Source organism: Miniopterus natalensis, chromosome 4 (genome assembly GCF_054644295.1).
Source record: "Miniopterus natalensis isolate mMinNat1 chromosome 4, mMinNat1.hap1, whole genome shotgun sequence".
In the NCBI taxonomy this organism is placed as follows: domain Eukaryota; kingdom Metazoa; phylum Chordata; class Mammalia; order Chiroptera; family Miniopteridae; genus Miniopterus; species Miniopterus natalensis.
Genome location: NC_142084.1, coordinates 37,227,690 through 37,246,914, shown reverse-complemented (window position 1 = coordinate 37,246,914; position 19,225 = coordinate 37,227,690). Strand labels below are relative to the sequence as shown.

Here is a 19,225-nt window from a genome sequence, read left to right as displayed (position 1 = left end):
TTTTTATTGAATTTGTTGGGGTGACATTGGTTCTATTTGTATAGCATTGGGGGTGGAGCTTTGGGACATTCTGTGCAAAATAAGTCCCCACCCTCTGTGAGCAGATAAGGAACCCAGGGCAGCTGCTGGTGAAATCGAGCAATGCTTATCATGTCAGTGTTGAGATTAGGTCTTCAACTCTGTTTCCCCTTTATGAGCACATTCCCAAACTTTTTTTAAAAAAACACTATACTCTCTTCTGATAAACATGAAAATCATCCCTTCTCACAAGGGTTTGAACCCACAGTCCCCCCGCCCCCCAACCTTGCCCTTGAGAGTCACTGCTCTCTTTCCTGGACCCCCGCCTGTCGGGAAGATTTTGTTGAACTTTAGAGCCAGTGTTTTAAAAAATGATTTACATTTTGGTATTGTCCAGATGTGAAATGAAATTACTTTATGGGATGTTTTTCCAGACATACTGCCCTATCTGCCTCCTCACTTACTAAGTTGGTGAAATGGGTTCATCCAGCTGTGAAGCCAATAGAAACAGCAGCTTTATCATGATCAGTCTCACAGGCTCTGTTTTATTAAGTGTTTCTCTGAACCAGAAATGAGGCTCAGTGTTTTATAGCCATTAGATTATTTGGTTGACTGAGTGACAGATTAAGGAAACTTGAAATCTCTTCTCGCTCTGTCCTCTTGCTTATGAAACAAAGCAGAAGATCCAAGAAACTAGAAGGGCAGAGGTTTCTATCTTCGAGGAGCAGCATGGAAGAGAGATGTATGGCCAAGCTTAATGTCCCCCATATTTCTTTGCCTTTTACAGGCCCTCACCTTGTTGAACAGCTCTCCTCATTTGTATCTCCTTTATTCTCACCCTGAACTCATGGTGCAGAATTCCCACTGCATGCCCAAATATTGATTCTGGTTTTTGTTGTAAACACAAAGAGCTAGAAACTGTATTTTGGGAGCCAGACGAATAGGTGTAGTTATGATTTTATGATGTGTGTGACTAGACCACTGCTCTTGCTGTTATATGCTTTAGAGAGAATCCATTAGGCCTTTCAGGAAGGCATGTAAACAGCTAGGGCAATTTCAGAAACATATGGTGGGCTATCAACCCATACTCTGGGTCAAAGCATCAGGCCTCTTTTCTTTAGCTAAGAGTAAGCCGATCAGTTTTTGAGGACTTATTCGTGCACCCACTTGAAGCCCCCCCTCCTTGGCCATCCCCCAAAACACCAGGTTGTGACCAGTCCTCAAATCCACCAAAGGTGAATGATGCAGCCTTTATTGGAGGAGGTGCAGGCAGCCAACGGTTCTTCTAAACAAATGACTTGCACTCTTGAAGCTTTATGATCAGGCTTCTCACATGCTTTCTGGGGAGGCCGATGGTCAGAATGGTCATAAATGACAACTATATTAAAGACCATAAACCGACTGAGGTCATAGAACAGGTTGATGTAAAATGAAACCCGCCAGCCGATAGAGACCCAAATGTGCTCATGGCAGTGTTCTGTCTGCAGCTTAGCACTGAGCTGTTTACTTACCATATAATTTGCTGATGCTTTTCTTGAGGACTGATATTTTAGCAGATTATATTTTAAATGCTTCTTTCCGTTTGAAAGTGTATATGTAAGAAAGTGTGTCTACTTCTGTCCTCTCCTCTCCAGCCCCATCCCAAAGGAGGTAAAGACCCTCCACTGTGCTAGGTCCGGCGGCCTGACCTTTCAGCGAGACTGTTTCCATCAGAGCCCTGTTCTCTGGTTTCTTCTGGCGCGCGCACTGGACTATCTTATAACAGGGTGATGCTTGTATAAGCAGTAGTGGCGAGGCTGTCACACGGCAAATGAGCTCTTTACGAAATGTTGATGCATCAACCTACATCTGATTACACTGAAGAAATAAAACATTACAGAAACAGGGGGGTAGTGTCCAGGGAAAGAAAGGACACCCCTTGTGCATCAGCTCATTAATGGACAAAGAAGGAAGCCAAGAGGCTTATGAGAAAGTCCATGGTAAATATATTAAATACAGTAATTGCTGGATATTATCTGGCATAACGTGTGCCGGGCACACTGTGAGGTGAAGCAGTGTATTATTATTATCACCATTTTACTGATAAGGAAACTGACATTGTTTACTTTTCAGCAGTTTATCAAAGCAAGTACTTATGCATAAATATAATATAATCCATCTATGTTAAATAAAGTCATGGCACTTTAGCTCTGTATTCAAATCCCTCTTCAGTTTTAGTACAGCCTCTCTCTCCAAACCCATTGCCTGTAATCCATGAGACCAGTAGGGAAAATGGAAATCATTCTAGGTATTTAAAAATAGGGGAACTTAGCACACACCCATCAAAGCTCTTCAAATCACACACTTTAAGTAGATGCAATTTATTGTAGGTAAATTATGCTCGAGTAAAGTTGATGTACAAGAAAGAGAGAGGGAAAGAGAAAGAGAGAGAAAGATGGAAGGGAGGAGGGAGGGAGGGAGGGAGGGAGGGAGGGAGGGAGGGAGGGAGGGAGGGAGGGAGGGAGGGAGGGAGGGAGGGAGGGAGGGAGGGAGGGAGGGAGGGAGGGAAAGATTGGAAGACTGGAGCAGCAAGAGGGGGTTACCCAGAGCAACTGAGCACACCCCACTATTCTGCTGTCTTGCTTCTGCTGTGGAAAGCACTGGCACTGCTGCAAATTAGGAATTCAGGATCTTCCTCCCTCAAATGCTCTTGAAACCACTGCAAGCGCTTCTGGAGCCCACAGTGACCTGCCTGAACCAGAAGTACAATAGCTTCCCTCTTCCTCCTGCCTTCCAATCTCCTTGGCAGGACCTAAGAGACCCCCAGCTGGCCAGGGAGTCTAGGAAGTGTAGTTCCGAGCCTTCTAGCTCCCCACGAAACAGGAAGAGGGTGGAGTACCTACCAGGGACCTCCGGCTCAGAGCCTGTCATTCTGCATAACCTAAGCTCAGCCAAACCAAACCATCCCCAGGCCTGACATTTGCTCTGTTGGGGCCTAGTCCTGCTGGTTCTCCTGAAAGGAATGCCATTTCTCTTCATCTCTATGCTTAATGCTACTAATCAGATCTCCCCCCACTGGTTTACATGTCACCTACTTAAGAACCCCCTTGGTTACCAAGAGGTGCAATTCCCCCATCCCTTTATTTCCTTGCCATTTTATTTATTCCTGGACTTTAGCACATATCACCTTGTATTAAACATGCAGCTACAAGTCTGATCTCTTTTACTAGATCAAATTCAACTTAGAGGCCGAGCCTCTTTTTAGCTCACCTTTATCTCCCCCAAAGCCCATCAGCAGTGCCGTGTACCTGATAAGTGTTCAATAAATACCTGTTGAGCCAATGAGTAAATACATAAATGAAGTCTCTATATAATTTTATACAATTGCAAAAATGGGTGAGTCTGCGTGATTTTTGCCTGTCTCTCTAAATCCACTTGGTAGCTGCTTCTTTCTCGCTTTTTTCATTCCAGTCATACTCACATCTACAAGAACCTTCCATGTACCAAATACTATGCTTAATGCTTAAGGTTTCCTGTAGGTGTCTCTAATTGGGATTGTAAAAATAGCTGTGGGCAGTATAAATGCTCACTAGATTCCCCCCCCCCCCCCCCCGCCTTGCTGCAAAAACTAATGTAAAGCTAATGCAAATGTCACAGTGTTTCTTCTCTGGGCACTTAGTAAGGTTGCCCAGTGAGTGAACTGTTCAGGAAATCGGCAAGGAGTCTGGGCCATTGAAGAAACGTTTCTCTTGCTGAATGAAGTGTCGCAGAGAAAGAAGAGCAATGACGAAGAGAAAAGCCAAGTGAGTTCAGAACTGTGTGACCTAATTTAACCTACACCCTTCCAGGGAATTCTCTTTTTACCAAGTCGGAACAAAAACAAGGCTTCAGACCTCCCCATCCAAAAGGTAAGGAAGAATTTTCCTGATTTGAGCTCATGATATTTGTAACGAGGAGGCAAGAATTTTAAAAGGCAAAAAAGTACGAGTTCCATCTGAATGATTTCAGGCGTCGCTTGGCCAAATGGATGGATTTATATGGTCAGCCTGGAGCGCTTGGTTCCCGAAGGTGGCCCAGCGTCGTCTGTGAGTTCAGCTGAGCTGCCGAGAGAAGCCTGGCCGGCCGGCCGCTGCAGAATAGTGTCGCCGTGCGCCTGGGGGGACTCCGTGGCTGCCCCTTTCTCTGTGCTTGACCTTGGACAAGGTGACTTCGCCCGGAAAATGTGAAGCCGCCATTGGAACCCCACACCTACTTCGGCGTGTCGTTGTCCAGACAATGCACATGACGTATGCAATCCCTTAGCACAGTGCCTGCCACCTAGGGGGGAGTCCACACATCCTAACTATTATTGTCACTGCCGCCCAGCCTCTGAGGAAAGTGACCCAGAGCCCTGCCATCCTCACAGCGGAAGCTGCTCACAAGAGGGAACGTTTAAACCAAATTGGAAGATCATCTCCCCAGAATTTCTTGTTAACCAAAGTATTTGAAGGAGTACATTTCCTTCTTGCAAACACTCATTTGAAGCCTCATGAACTGTCCCACGGAGGTTACGACGGGAAAGTCAGAGGCGGTGCCCCAGCCCTAAGAAACCTCAGCTCTGCGACGAGACGCGACGAGCAGCCTTGCCGGTCGGCCAGTGGCTACCCAGCGGTGTTCTTGTGTAATATGAGGGGCTTGGAAATGATGCCCTATTTTCAAGAAGATGAGCCTCGGTAGCAGTGGACAGAGAGATGCATTTTTTCTTTCGAACCTAATGTTTCAAGTACAGTGGGGGGGGATGAGCTCCTGTGTGATGCAGAGCAGCGCCCAGCCTGTGAACGCGGGGCCTGCTGGAGAATCAGGACCTGGGCCGTCACGTTCATCGCCGTGTTGTTTTCCCCCAACACAGAGGACACAGGCGACGCTAATTCCAAGGGCGACTCTCGGTGCTTCCTAAGAGAGGAGGCCTGTTCCAGCCTGCTGCCGCTCCTGCCTTCTTTCACAGCACAGGCCGCCGAGGAAATGTCAAACCTTGTTCTGGAAAGGGTAATTTTCTGCTTTAGCTTTGCATAACCATCATAAAGAAACAATTAAGAAGGAAAGCACCGACTTGGTGTGAAAAGTGTCGTGTTAAGGGAGTAGAACACGTAGTCAGTGAAATGGAAACTGAAATACGCTTTAATAAGAAAGCCAACTCTTGTTGCATATGAAAACGTGTTCTCCAGCTCACCCAGGATGCAAAAGCTCTTGCGTGACTGCTTCTTAGCCTTGTTTCTGTGAAAGCAACCCTCTCACCAGAAAAATGCACAAGTGCACATGGCCATAGAAGTGTGATTGTCACTCTAGGTACCTGGACTCCCCTGAAAGCCCGCTAATCCTTTGGTTAAGAATCTCAACTCTGAACTGTAGATATGGTCAAGTTCATGGACTCTGGAATCAGACAGAGCTAGGATTGAATTCTGGTACCAAGTCTACTGCCCTGTGAGCTGGGGAAATTTTTAACCTTTCCGAGCCTTAGTTTGTGTCACTTAAATATGGAAATAATAATTCTTCTTATGTCATAGGTTAATTGTGAATATTAAATTAGACAATCTATTTAAAGAACTTAGCATAGTCTCTGTCATGTATTAAGTACTCAGTAAGCACTAATATTGTTATTAGTTAATAAAATATAAAACTTGAGCTCCTCAAAGCCAGAGAGAAACTTCAATTTCACTGCTACAGACATTTACCAGTGATGGGATTCTAAAATGAGACTGTGGACAATGGAATGGGCCTGAGCCAGGGAGGTCATAAAGATGGGCCAGGTGTACCCAAAGACCAGACAGGACAGACCACAGGGTCTTACGGTCTCAGGCTGGAAGAAACTTCAACCAGACCCTCTGCTATAGATAGTGATAGCCAACCCATGCCAGAGCTACACATGCAATGCCCATTTCACAAAGAGAGGTCTCTGATTCCTTAGGTAACATTTTATGTATTAAAGAGGAAAGAAATAAACCAAAGATATTAATAATTTTGTAAAATTAAAAGAGGATGAAGGAAGTAGAAGAGGGTACAGTGGGGATAAATGGTGATGAAAGGAGACTTGACTTGGGACCAGGAAGACAATACAATATACAGGTGATACATTATAGAACTGTGCACCTGAAACCTATATGATTTTATTAACCAATGTCATCCCAATAAATTCAGTTAAAAAGTAAAAAAAATAATTTATAAAGTTAATAAAACAAATCCCACCACTGAGAATTTTTTGGTTAACCACAGTTAAGCTACTGATTGAATTTCTTAGAATGAAATATGGAAACAAATGAAAGCAGTAGTTATGGGTCAACAAGGTAGGTTACAAGGCTCCATTGAAAACAGTATAGTCTGCTTACCAGCTAATCAGATTCCCTTTAATGCTGTGATAAAGAGATTCACAGCTGAGTAGTAGATGACTTGGGATCAGTCTTTAAATCCACCCTAACCAATGAAATACCCAGAGTATCTCATTTCCTTGGGTATGGACTCTTAACTGTGAATCAGTACCCATAAAGGAAGTAACGAAGCAGAATACATTTAAATGAGAAAAAAAAAAATCAATGACACGTGTTCTCTGGCCATTTTCAGGCTCTTTGGGGGTTTACCCTCCTCTGCTATGCCCAGCCTTTCCCCTGAATATGAGATTTGAAACTCAAATGTCTACACAGGCCAAGCAAGTAACATGATCCAGTGCAGCAGGCTGTTGGCCAACCATGGTGCCCTCGAGCCTCTTTGCCCAGTTCACCCCAATGATTTCCATCTGGGAACCGGGCACATGTTGCCACATATATTTTTCAAGATAAATTTTAAATATAAATTTGTATGTGAAATAATCTGACTTTTAAATACTGGTAACTAATTCACACTTTTAAAAAACAACACTGTATGGGCCAAACACTTTATGTTGGAGGCACCAGTTTGAGGTTTTTCCCATTGGTTTTAGTGTTCCTGGGAGCTCTAACCCTAAGTCATCTTTTCATTCTATTGTCTTTTTCTAGAAAACGTCATCTGCTTCCATGGTTTCAATACCTTCTCTATACTGGAGCGTCCCAAATTTACTGATAGTCATGGCCCCTCCTCTAAACTCCAGACTCTGTATCTAGCTGCCAACTCCACGTCAACTTTGGATTTCTTTCGGGCACCTCAAACATTGCACATGCAAAACTCAGCTCTTGATCTCTCCCTACCTGTTTGGCTTCCAGTTTCTCCAGCTCAGTAAAAAGTGCCTGTATTGCTCAAAAAATCTGGGAGTTACTCTGCTCTCTCTCCTCTCTTTCTGCCCTTGTCTAGTCCATCACTTTTCTGTATATCCTGCTTCTAAAATAGTTGTTCAGGGTGTTCCCTTATCTCCAGTCCTTTTGCCACAGCAAGCCACCGTCCTGTTTTTGTTTTCCACAATAGCTTCCTCTGAATTATCTCCACCCTTTGTCCTACGAGTCTATTCTTCACTTAACCACCAGAGTGATCTTTTAAAATATTAAGTGGATCGCATCACTCTGTTTAAATTCTCTCAATGTCTTGACAATGCATGAAACCCAAGAGAAGAAAGTGTGTCAAGTAGGTATTATACTACCGTGTCAAATGGACCAGGAGGATTTTTTTCATCTGTAAAGCAGGACTAATAATACCTGTGTCGAAGGGTTGCTGTGAGAATTCAATAAAGGCCACTGTTATTTTTGCATTAGTTTAATGTTAGCCTTTGCAGGGAAGAAGGTAAAATTTATATTGTTAATAGCTACTTTACACTCACCCACAGAGAACCTTCTAAATGTCTTAGTGACGACATTTTCCTTTGTATGATCATGATCTCAAAGTAAAATGTCTACTTCGATTAAAAAATAAAACCCTGCTTTTAAAAATTATGGAGCAGCCCTGGTCAGTGTTGCTCAGTGGTTGGAGCATCAGCCCACACACCAAAGGGCCGTGGGTTTGATTCCTGGCCAAGGGCACACACCTGGGTTGCAGGTTCAATCCCCAGCCCCGTTGGGACTCATGCAAGAAGCAACCAATCAGTGTGTCTCTCTCACATCGATGTTTCTGTCTCTCTCTCTCTCTGGGCCCCCTTTCACTCTCTCTAAAAATCAATGGAAAAAATATCCTCAGTGAGAATTAACAAAACAAAACAAAAAAATTATGGAGCAGACCAACTTCAATTAAAAACATAGGGCACAGTAAAGAATAATTCCTGATGTCTTCAAATCACTTATTTTAAAGTTTTGAAATGGAAAATGATCAGATAATGTGGTTGATGCCAATGCCACATCATAAAAATTAAACCATTGGTTGCAAATCTCTATTTTTATTGATTTGAATTCATCTTTGCCTTGAGCTGTGCAGGACAGTCACTTTCCAAAATAGCATCACGACTTCAGCAGCCCATAGTTTTAGCAGTCCCCATGGCCCTTTGTGCTTTTAATTCACACATTCCAATTTAGAAAACACCATGGTGAAAATGAATCCACGAAATCTGCTTGGGCTGGTGGCTGAAGAGCCAGAAGCGAAGGTGAGAAGCTACCACGTGCAGGGGCAGTGAGCTCTCTTTCTAGAGCCCTAAGTCAGCGCTTCCTCTGTGCCGCCTTGTTTCGCTAGATCCAGATGAAAGTCACTAGATCTATCACTATGATGAGCTCTTAACTGTACTTCAACGTGAGAAAAATTATATCTGATTATCAGAGCAAAAGTTTTATAACCATCAGCCTTCAATACTGAGACATTTTGTTTGATCTTTTAATTGCATGTTTCTCTTGCAGAATAATTGAACATACAAGATCTTTTGGTTTTATAGCTGCCTTTTACGCAGCTGAGCTCCCCTGACTCCCCTGTTCATACTCCCTAGCTTGACTCTGCATTCCAGGCATATTAAAATATGATCTGATGCCCAGCTAAGGGCTCTCTGTCACCTCCAGACACCTGTATGTGCTATTGCGATGCTTGCAAGATTCTTCCTTCCCATTCATCTGGCTAAAATATGAGTTATCCTGTAGGACTCAGTTTAGTCATTGCACCCTAAGCCTTCTTCTATTCAGCAAATGGTTAAGTAGCCCTCTTACCTGCTCCTGTAACACCAAGTGCGTCTTCCAGCATAGAGCTCATCCCATTGTCTTATAATTGACTAGCTAATGGTTGGCCTACCTACTGGACAGGCATTATCTCACTCTCACCCAAAAAAGGCCATGGGGACTGCTTAGACTACAGGCTGCTGAAGTCCTGGTGCTGTTTTGGAAAGTGACTGTCTTGTACAGCTCAAGGCAAAGATGAATTCAAATCAATAAAAATAAAGATTTGCAAAAAATGGTTTAACTTTTATGAAATGACATTTGCATCAACCATATTATCTATCCCTAGCACCCAACACAATCTTTAACACAGAGTGAGGACTCAGTATGTCTTGAGTGAATGAATTATAATGCATTGCAGAATGTTTGGGAGTAAAATTGAAAAAAAATTTTAAGACAATGAATGTAAATCTTAAAACTTGAGACAACACTTATTAGCATTTTTTAGTTTCCTTGCTTCCAGTTAATTTTCTCTGTGAACCTCACTACATAAAAAGCTGTGAGCACTTCTGTGTTTACTTCCCAGTATACTACAAGCATTTCCTTACGTAACTACAGATTCTCTGGAAATGTCACGTAAATGGCTGTAACAAGATTTCCTTTAGAAGTAACATAGTTCGGATATTCTCTATTGTTGGACTTTGTTACATGGAATAAATAATGATTAAATGAATGTTTTTGCATCTCTGATTATTTCTCTAAAATGCATCCTGGAAATGACATTAGTGGGTGAGAATTTCACAGTTCTACATGTGATCTATCAAAGTGCCTACCTCAATGTATCCTTGACTACAAGGCTATCTTTTTTAAAGAGTGAAGGTTTCATAAACAAAAACAGTAGCTCATTTTACCTTATGTTTATTGGTCATTTCTATGATATTCTTCTGTAAATTATACAACAGTAACCTGCCCATTTTTCTGTAAAAATTTTATAAATATTTCTATTGTGATGTACACCTTTTGATCTTTTGTGTGTGTGTGTGTTTGTTTTAATGTTATGTGCACTAATCAATCTTCTGTGAATTGTTCAATTGCTTTTTCATATAGAATTTCTTGCCCTGGTTAGATTCGTTTTCCTACTTTGACGTATTTTCTTCTAGCTTTATTAGTTTCTCTTTTTTTTTGCATTTAACTTTTTGACCCATTTAGAATATATTTTGGGTGATAATGTCAGAAGAGGCTCTAACTAGATGTTGTTTTTTTACAAAATAGTCAATTTTTCCAATATCTTCCCTTGACCATCAAAGAAATGCTATTAAAGACAATTGTGCTGAAATAACCAGCATCATCCAAAGACGTAGCTCACTGCTCACCATGCCCTTTGCTCTCCCCTCCCAGGTGAACAGGAGCCAACTGTAAGCAGTGATTCTGACATCTCCCTGATTATGGCGATGGAGGTTGGACTATCTGATGTAGAACTTTCCACTGACCAGGACTGCGAAGAGGTGAAATCGTGAAATGGCAAATATAGAAGAAAGGGATGGTAGGACCCGAGGGAGAGGGAGGGAGGAGTGCCCCGAGACTTGGACCAGGCACGCACGCCTCCAGAACACCTCGGCATCTGCAGGGCGCTCTGCTCAAGAACGGTCACGAAAAGCAATATCCAAAGTCACGTTGATTGGGATGCAGTCTCTCCATCTCTACAATGGTCCACGGCCTTGGCAGCTTGGAAGTGGAAAGCTGATTTTCCCTCCCGTGTCCTTGTAGACACACACTTCAGAGGCCCCTACAACAGACTGAAAGGACACTTTTAGGGCTTCTTAGTTTTCATTTCAGTTTTTTCCCAGTCTTGTTTTCTTGTTTTGGAATTGTTGTTTGATTTCTTTGGCAGTTCCTTCTTAAAGACTGTGTATAGTTTCCTTTAGGTCCACTCCTTTGTTTTTCCTTCGAATCACTCCGGCTTTTATATGGAGCTGTGTTTCCAAGCACCAGTCCCTGCTGTGATCAGTTTATATCCCATCCCGGAGATGAATGACCTTGACCTCTCAGCATGAAGTGCGCATGGCTTCGGGAGGTGCCTGGGCACCCTGAAACAGTTGAAGGCCAGCTTTCATTAGGAATCTAAATTCTTTTAAATGGATCTTTAAAATCCCAGCTGCCTGAGACCCCAACACTGAGCTCTGAATGTGCTGAGGCCGCTGCTCATTAGTTTCAGCGACATCACACCGGCTTCCACTTGCCTGGCTCTGGGAAGGGCCCATGTGACATGAGAAGGAAGCTCTAGGGAGGCACTTTAATTTGTCTGGGTCTTACAGTCCGTGGCTGAGATTCTGAACTCAGAAGTCCCCTCCAGGGCATGAAGGCCATTCTCCATGGCTGTAGGGCTCGTAGCTGGAACCACAAGCCTTGTTTTCAAACCAGGTGTCATGCATTCTTCCCGAAAGCAAAACATCTGTTGTACTGGCTTCCCCAAGGCTAGGACAGGCTTCGTTACCTCACGTGGCTTCTGCAGGAGATGGAGGCTTTAGACAAGTCCGCTTTGAGCCCAGTGTCCACAGTGCGGGTTTGACCTTAATCCCAACACACCTCTGTTACACCTCGCCAGACCTCAGGAAAGGGTTTAGGCGAATCCTTTACAGGTTGTTTCCCAGGGTTCCCCGAGTGTGTCCAGACGCCCAGTGAGGAGGGAGGTGGGAATGAACCACTTGGTCTAGAAAGCCCAGCATGGGACCTAGCTAAGTCAGGTTTTTCCTGACTTAGAGAGACAAAGAGGGAAAGGAAAAGAGGTATCTGTTTATGTTTGCATTCTTTTTTTGTAACTATGGCAGAAATGTGCTATTTTTTTCAATGGGCGATTTTATAATCCATGTAGACTCTCCTGATGCAGAGACAACTAAGGAGGTGAGCAGTCTCTGGACAGCTGCAGCACGTGTCGTCCGTAGGAGGCCGCCGTGTGGGCTGGCCAGGAGAGGGGGCCCCCTCCCTGAGTTCTCTGCACAATGATGAGGCTCCTGCCCGCACCCCACACTAACACTCACGCAAACACGGAGTTTGGCTCCGCCATGAGTCCTTGCTGCCTGCTGAAGCATGAAGTGTGCATCCAGGGACCCCCCGGGTGCTTTTTGTCACCACCTTTGACCTTTTCCTATTTGATGCTTTCTAAGTAGGCAGCGAGGCAAGGAAAACTATTGCCACCTTGTGAAATGTCCCATCTGTCTGGGAGTCCAGCACCTCCTGTACCGAAATCCAGGGAGGAATGAAGACAGGACTGAACTAGGAATCGGGAGGCCCGGATGAGCCGCGTGCTTGCTGGGCCTCAACTTCTCCCTCTGTAAGTGCAGGAGTTTCACAGGATGGCGCCCAAGACTCCTTCTGGCCGCGGGACCAGCAGGGAGCGCTTGGCCGGGGGAGTCCGTTTTTGCGGGTAACGATGACATGCAGCCGACTTTCTGCCTTGGAGAGGCAGAGGTGCTGGGCGTGTAGCAGAGAGCAACAGCTTTGGGGATTTGGAGCTCCTGTGTTGCCGAGAACGAGCATCTCAATGATTGAAGTTTTCAGTCCACGTTGGAGGGATTTGGTTTCACTTGTTTTCAATCCACCATTAGTCATGGTTTGCCATCTCTGGGCCCCTCAAAGCCTGGTTCTCAGCGTGCAGCTCTTAATCTCAAGGTGTTCCCTGTCTCGGTCAGAATAGGCTGCAACACCTACTCCTCCTTCTGTCAGCGTGGCCCCAAACAAATTTTGGTATTAACTTAAGTGGAATTAGAAGGATAATTCAACAGCAAAAGAAATATGCATTGCATTTCATACCCAGAGAGAAAATGCCTTGTAGCACACAGGCCTCTGTTGGACGAGGCTTCTCTCTTCCTGCCGGTGACCAGGTCCAGCAGGAATTGATTGCATGTGCCCGCAGCAGCCCCTAATGGGCACTGCGGAGATGCTGAGGGGCCCGGGAGGCTCACTGGAAGCCTGGGGACCTGACCACAAGAGGCTCTGCTGCAAACCCCCTGAGTCTACGAGGTTCTCCAGTTACCAGAGGTCTGTTTCTGGAGGATTCTCCTGTGGTTTTGGTAGCTAAAAAAAAAAAAAAAATAGGCAGCATGGAAGGATGCAAAAGAAATGGAAACAACCCTTCTCCCACAGTGTTCCTCACCACCCCCCACCAAAGACCTGGGGACCCCGTAGTAAACAGAGGGTTTCCAAAGGCTGGGGAACCCTTTAGAAGTATATGCAGATATTGCATATTTGCTGATGTGCATCTTCCTGTCGTGAGTATCTAGACCAGCCGCTGTCCAATAGAAATGCAGTGCAAGTCACACGTGTAATTTTCAGTTTTCTGCTGACCACATTAAAAAAAGTAAACACATATAAATAATTTAATAATATATTTATTGAATCCAACATTAGTGTTTCAACACGCAATTCGTGTAAACATTTTTTTTTGTACTTAGTCTTCTTATGCTGTCCTGTGTTTTACACTCATGGCGCATCTCCATTTGGACGAGCTACCGATTGGACAGCACAGGTCTCCAGCTTCCACAATATTCTCACAAGGTTCCCTGCCCCTTACAAAGAACAAAAGTGAAAACCTAATTACCTCCCAAGAGAACCAGACTCCACCCAAGTTGCCTAATCCAAGGCCCAGAGACCCATTTGTTTTGTAATGGGTAAATGTCCAGGCCACCCTTCCTGAAATTTATGCTTGAACTTTCTAACCACACCACCAATGTCCATTACCACTTACTGTGATTCCTCTGACCAGTTGTTTTGTAGAAAGTCACACAAACCATGTTGATGTGGTGCTGAAACAAAATTATATCCCTCACTTCTATGGCAATTCCTTAGACCGATACCTGGCACTCAAGAGCCAAAGAGAATTCCACACTGCAGTCATCCAACTTGACCTCAGCCCCTAGCTGTCCTTCCTTCTGCCTGGCAGGAGGTCTTTTCCTAGTCCGGGTGGCCCCTGAAGATTTCGGAGGGAAAAGTGGGGAGTTCCGTATGGACTCCAAATACAAGACCTTGTGTGGCCTTATTGAGAAAAAGTCTTTGGGGCTTGTGACCATCTGGCCCCTACATGGTGAATTATGACTGCCTGTCAACAGCCCAGCTCTCAACACAAGTCAGCATCCTCCTTCCACCCGAGGCTGTGGGCAAGAAAAGGACCATGTCCCTTCCCTCCGAATAATTTAGAGCCACCTCTAGGAATTGCTACCTCCTGTGTGGCTGGTCCCTTTAGGAGGAACTGAGCCCTGATTATGAATTTTTATGGAGTCTCCAGGGTTTGTCACCCCTGAAATGTCAACTGCGTCATCCAGGCAGGAAGAGTGGAGAGTCTGTGAAGGGAAAAAGTTAATAGTGGCAAAGGTACCTACCTATTCTGACATCACATAGTAAGTTAGCATCATAAACATGGAGACAAGTCTTTGTCCAAAGAGGCCGTTTGTTATTTTGTCTTGTTTTCGCATTTCTCTCATTCTGGTGGAAACACCTCTGGAGGTTCATGTCTCTGGGTTTGGTCGTATGAAAAACTGTAGTGCCCCGTGGCTATTTCAGTTAATACTCTGACCTCCTGTGGCTGCCACGCTTTTAGAACCGAACATGCTGACAGAGGGCCTAGCATAGGATTCTTTCTCATTTGTGACTTTTGTTTAAATGAAAATTCTTGCAGAGCATGCAAAATAAATTGCATTTAGTTATCCATTGAGTGCTCACCTTGGCTGAACACAAAGAAACCCCATGAAATCAAACCTCTTTCAGAAAATCTGGGATATACAGGCACACCCTCTATGGAGCGAAGACCCAACCCTCTGTGGTCCCAGGGTCCCTGAGGCAATTTCCGGTAGCATTTTTTATGGGCTCTCACTTAGATCCTTTCTCTTTTCTGTCTCTATGCCTGGCTTCCTCTGACTGCCTGTTTCTTTCTTCGTACGCACACCCACAGACATTCTCCCACTTTTCAGGACAAAAACTTTGGTGGCTCTAGATCTAGAGAGTTGCTAATGTGGTTACGCTCATTAGTGTTGTTGGCGTTTTCTTATTTCATGACAACATCGATAGTTGTACTTCAGACAATAATACCCAGTTTACTCTAAAGGCAAATTAACTTCCTCCTTAAAGGAGCTAGCCCGCTTTTCACTTCTCATATCTAATTTTATCACAGCCCGTCTATAGCTATTGCCTTTTTCTCCCAGGATTCCTTGCCAGAAGAGTCTCTCTGGCAAATAATGGCAAAGAAACAACTCCAGGACGCTGTCTAGGTTTATTACCTTCCACCTCCAGCATCTGTGTGTGACCTTCCTAGGTCACCCCAGGCCGTCTGGGCTGGGGTTTCTTAGAAACATGTGTGGGCCATACTATACGTGACGGCCACTCCTGCTTGTTAACATCGTAGCACGAGAGCTTGCTCTTGGTAAGTGATAGCAGAGGCCACTTCTTTCTTAAGGCTGAAAAAGAGACACAAAGGAACCAGCCTCCTAAGGTGGGGACATGCAGTTCCTCAGGCACTGCTCTGTGTCCCAGAAGTCCTCCCTCCACACTGTTGCAGGGCCGGAACTGAAGAGTACATTTGGTGATGGCAGGTCAAGGGCGGTATGAATACTAACTACCTGGCAGGGAGTGGGAACTGAGGATGGCAGGACGTGAACATGGGTGCTCTTCCCGAATACATGCCCATCCCCTAGGTTTAGAGCCGACCTGATTCTTTCGTGCGCGTGCTTGTTATGTGTGTGTGTGAAGGAGTTAAACACTCATGATTGCAGAGAAGGTTTGGATTGCCTGGAAACTAAATTAATTCTGAGAAGCAGGTATGAGTTTCTCATCACTTACCTCTTCCCTTTTCCCACTTTTCTTCCCATCTCACAACTCCAGGCCCTTTGTCGTTAGAATAATCATTTGTAAAGACCCTTAGATCAGTAGCCACAGTCCTCCACGCTGAGTCTTTTTGACAGTGCTGAATTATCACCCCAAAACTAAAGAAGGGATTTCAGATCCTAGATGAGGACCTTTAATTATCGAGCCCCTTAATTGCAAAACCTGCTTGTTTTGCAAAGAACGTGCTAAGGTCGTTCGCGTCTCTCCTTACCGCCCTCTGAACTATGCCTGCCTCGAGTGCTTCAGCGGTGGCTCTTTTTCAGGAATCTCCATGATCCAGGACCTTCTCATCTTTGTTACTATTGATGTTTGCACTTCCTACGGAGCCATTCGCTCTGTGGCCACCCGATCCATGTTTGTTGATGATATGATAAGGCGAGAATAAACATCTCTTAAGAGGTCTGCAGGTCTAAATGGAGCACAGGAGAAAGATCTGTGGAGAATGTAGAGCAACCTGAGTTACCCATAGTCACTGCTTGGCAGAGTGTCTGTGGTCCTGTCATCCTGACTGAAGTGGAGGGCTTGGAGAAGAAGAGATGTGGGGACCATGTGTGCTCTATAAACCAAAGACAGCCCAGCCGGTGTGGCTCAGTGGTTGAGCATCAGCCCATGAACCATGAGGTTGCTGGTTAGATTCCCGGTCAGGGCACATGCCCAGGTTGTGGGCTCGATCCCCAGTGGGGTGCGTGCAGGAAGCAAACAATCGATGATTCTCTCTCATCAATGTTCTGTCTCTCCCTCTCCCTGCCTCCCTCTCCAAAATAAAAAATAAAGTAAAAAATTAAAAAAACATTTAAAAAAACAAACAACAAAAACACACCAAAGACGGCTCACCATCCAAATAGACATGTTTCTTCCATTGACCAGTTGAATTTTCTCCTAATGTTCTCATAAAGAAAAGTGAAGGTGGGTTGTCTAGTCGAAGGAAACTGAAATCTTCAGGGGTTTTCTCTTGCAGGCTGGTGATTGACCTTGCCCTTACTAAATCCAGAAATCTGAAAAATAACGTCCTGTGGCCTTCGTACCACAGCATCTTTCAAGTCTAGTGGTTAGTGCCCCTTTTCCCTCAAAAGTTTTAGATACATTGAGCGCTTTATTCAACTCAGAATATTGTTCTCTTGGAGAACGTAATGATTTTAAATAGCCAAAGAATTTTCCTCTATAAGAGCTCGTTGATTAACATCCCACTCTTGCAAAGAAAATACCAAACTATTGCCTGTGCTAATAGAGCAGTGGAAGGAAGCCGACCAGCAGGAACTTTTCGGCCTGCGTTGGCCTTGGCATCTCTGGTACTCGCCGGTCAGTAGGATGCTGTTGGAGAGGGCAGAGCGCCCTCTGCTGCAAAGTCACCGTCATTTTAGCCAATTAATTTGACGAGTCACCATTTCATCAACAACTAGTTGTTTGCCTTTAATTATCCAGTTCCCTCAGGAGTTGAGAATTTGGTTTATCAAAAGAGAAAGGAATGTCACAAACCCTGAAAGACTGAAAGAGAACTCCACCGAAGACCTCACTGTCAGCAGCCCTTTCTTCTGCAAAATGTGGACACATCTTGTCAGCTCTGTTTGTAACTAGATGCCTCTGGCTGGAATGTTTGTACAGTTATAAGGCAGGCGCCTGATGGTTTTGTAACTTAACTTGATTCTTGTCAAATTGCAAAGGAAGATCAATAAACAGACTTCTTTCATATGAATGTAGATGGTATGAAATACTAATGTGTTTTGTACGTGTACCTAACACTATATGGACTTCCTGCTTTCACATTAGTAATCTGAAATGGTCCTACCGTTTTATAATTAGAAAGAGATGGAGGGGTGGGGGAGGGGTGGAAGGGTTGTTATTTTTATAGTGGGATGTTCATTATATTTAGAAGACTTGAAGTAATTTTGTATTTGTAAGAAGTTACATTCCATTCATTTCCTGCAAAATAATGGGTCTTGTTCTTGAAAGTATTCACGAGCTGGGGGAATGACGATTCAAGTTTCCAGGGAAGCCTTCCAAGAAATTTAAGTGTGATGCTCACTTCTGTAGACTGCAGACCATGACCAGCAATTGCCAGTTCAATGTGAAAAGAAAAAAAAAAAACACAACTTATTTTAACCCCTCTGTATATAGCACGTTATTTCCACTGAAAAAGACATCTGTTACAAAGAATGAATTTCCCATTATGAAATAGTCAGATGTGGCTTCATAAATCTGTCTCCAGTAGCTCCCTACTAGCAAGGGGGGGAAAAATCCAATGGATTCATTTTTTCTTTCTAAACATGAATTGTGTGCTTTTATTGTGAAACCAATGATGTCACAGGTAGAAACTGCTTAGCTCCCCCAGGAGGTCTTTCTGTCCCGTCATTGGCAGATCACACACGAGATGGTCCCCAACCTCTCCAAATTCAGATCCTGAGACTGAGCTTCCTGGATGTATCTGCCACATGACTCAAAATCAACAAAGTTATTCCTGATGGCATTTTCATGGGTAGCTTTTAATTTGGACTTTTATTAGCTCTTAATAGCTGAAAATTTTAGTAATGGATTATGTAGCTATTTTACCCCAAACATCGTTTTCTGTACAAAGTCATGGGCATATTTAAATGATTAGTTAAGGCAGTGTAGGTTTTTTCTTCCTGTACAAATTTCTTTTTTTCTTCCTCACCTTGGGGACTTAGCTTATTCCTTCCAAAGCACTTTATATCTCGAAATACAAAGTTTTAAGAAACGATCTTTAAAGGGATTTGTCTTCTGTCAGGAGACACGGGCTTTTCTTTCCCGTGATTCTATTCTGTGTGTGCTTGGAGAGCATGGACAGTTTGTCACCTACTGGGGGTGGTGAAATGCTAAGGATGAGAGTCGGAAACATTCAAACGTACAACGTGGCTATTTTTGTTATATAGAAGACTATTGTGTAAATAAGTGCCATCGTGTTCTTATGTACTGGTAAAAAAAAAAAAAAAAAAAAAAAAGCAACTCTAATGATTGGGAAAGGATTGTGAATTCCAGGAAATTTCATTGCAAATTTTTGTTTGGTTTTGTTTTTTAATAAAATGGAACCAGACGCCGGTGTTTGTGTCATCCATCTTTCCTTACTGTGTTGCCTCTTCTTGAGTTCCAGAGGGGGCCCTATGGATTTTAAAACTTGATATTTATCATGAAATCCTGATTATGGTAAAAGAATGAGAGAATTCAATAACTTTGTAATTTCTCTCAGGTAAGTCAAGTGCTAGGCACCTGACCTCCTCGTATCTTTTGTTCCTCTCTGTGAAGTGATGAAAAATTTTGAATGATTCAGAAGAATGGGGGCTAACTTAGCTGGAGGTGCCGTCCTGCGGGGACGGAGCCCTACTGTCTGAGCTGTCCGG

At 43.9% G+C, this 19,225-nt stretch overlaps 1 protein-coding gene across 1 annotated transcript in view; it reads left to right on the top strand.

Moving 5' to 3' along the window:
- The window catches only part of RNF150 (ring finger protein 150), a 172,496-nt gene extending 153,569 nt beyond the window's left edge, over positions 1-18,927 (top strand). Inside the window, exon 7 of the mRNA XM_016206935.2 lies at positions 10,398-18,927. Coding sequence (XP_016062421.1) covers positions 10,398-10,516 — 119 coding nt within the window. The 3' untranslated portion in view covers positions 10,517-18,927. The remainder of the gene's footprint in view (positions 1-10,397) is intronic.
- Positions 18,928-19,225: the final 298 nt, after the last annotated feature.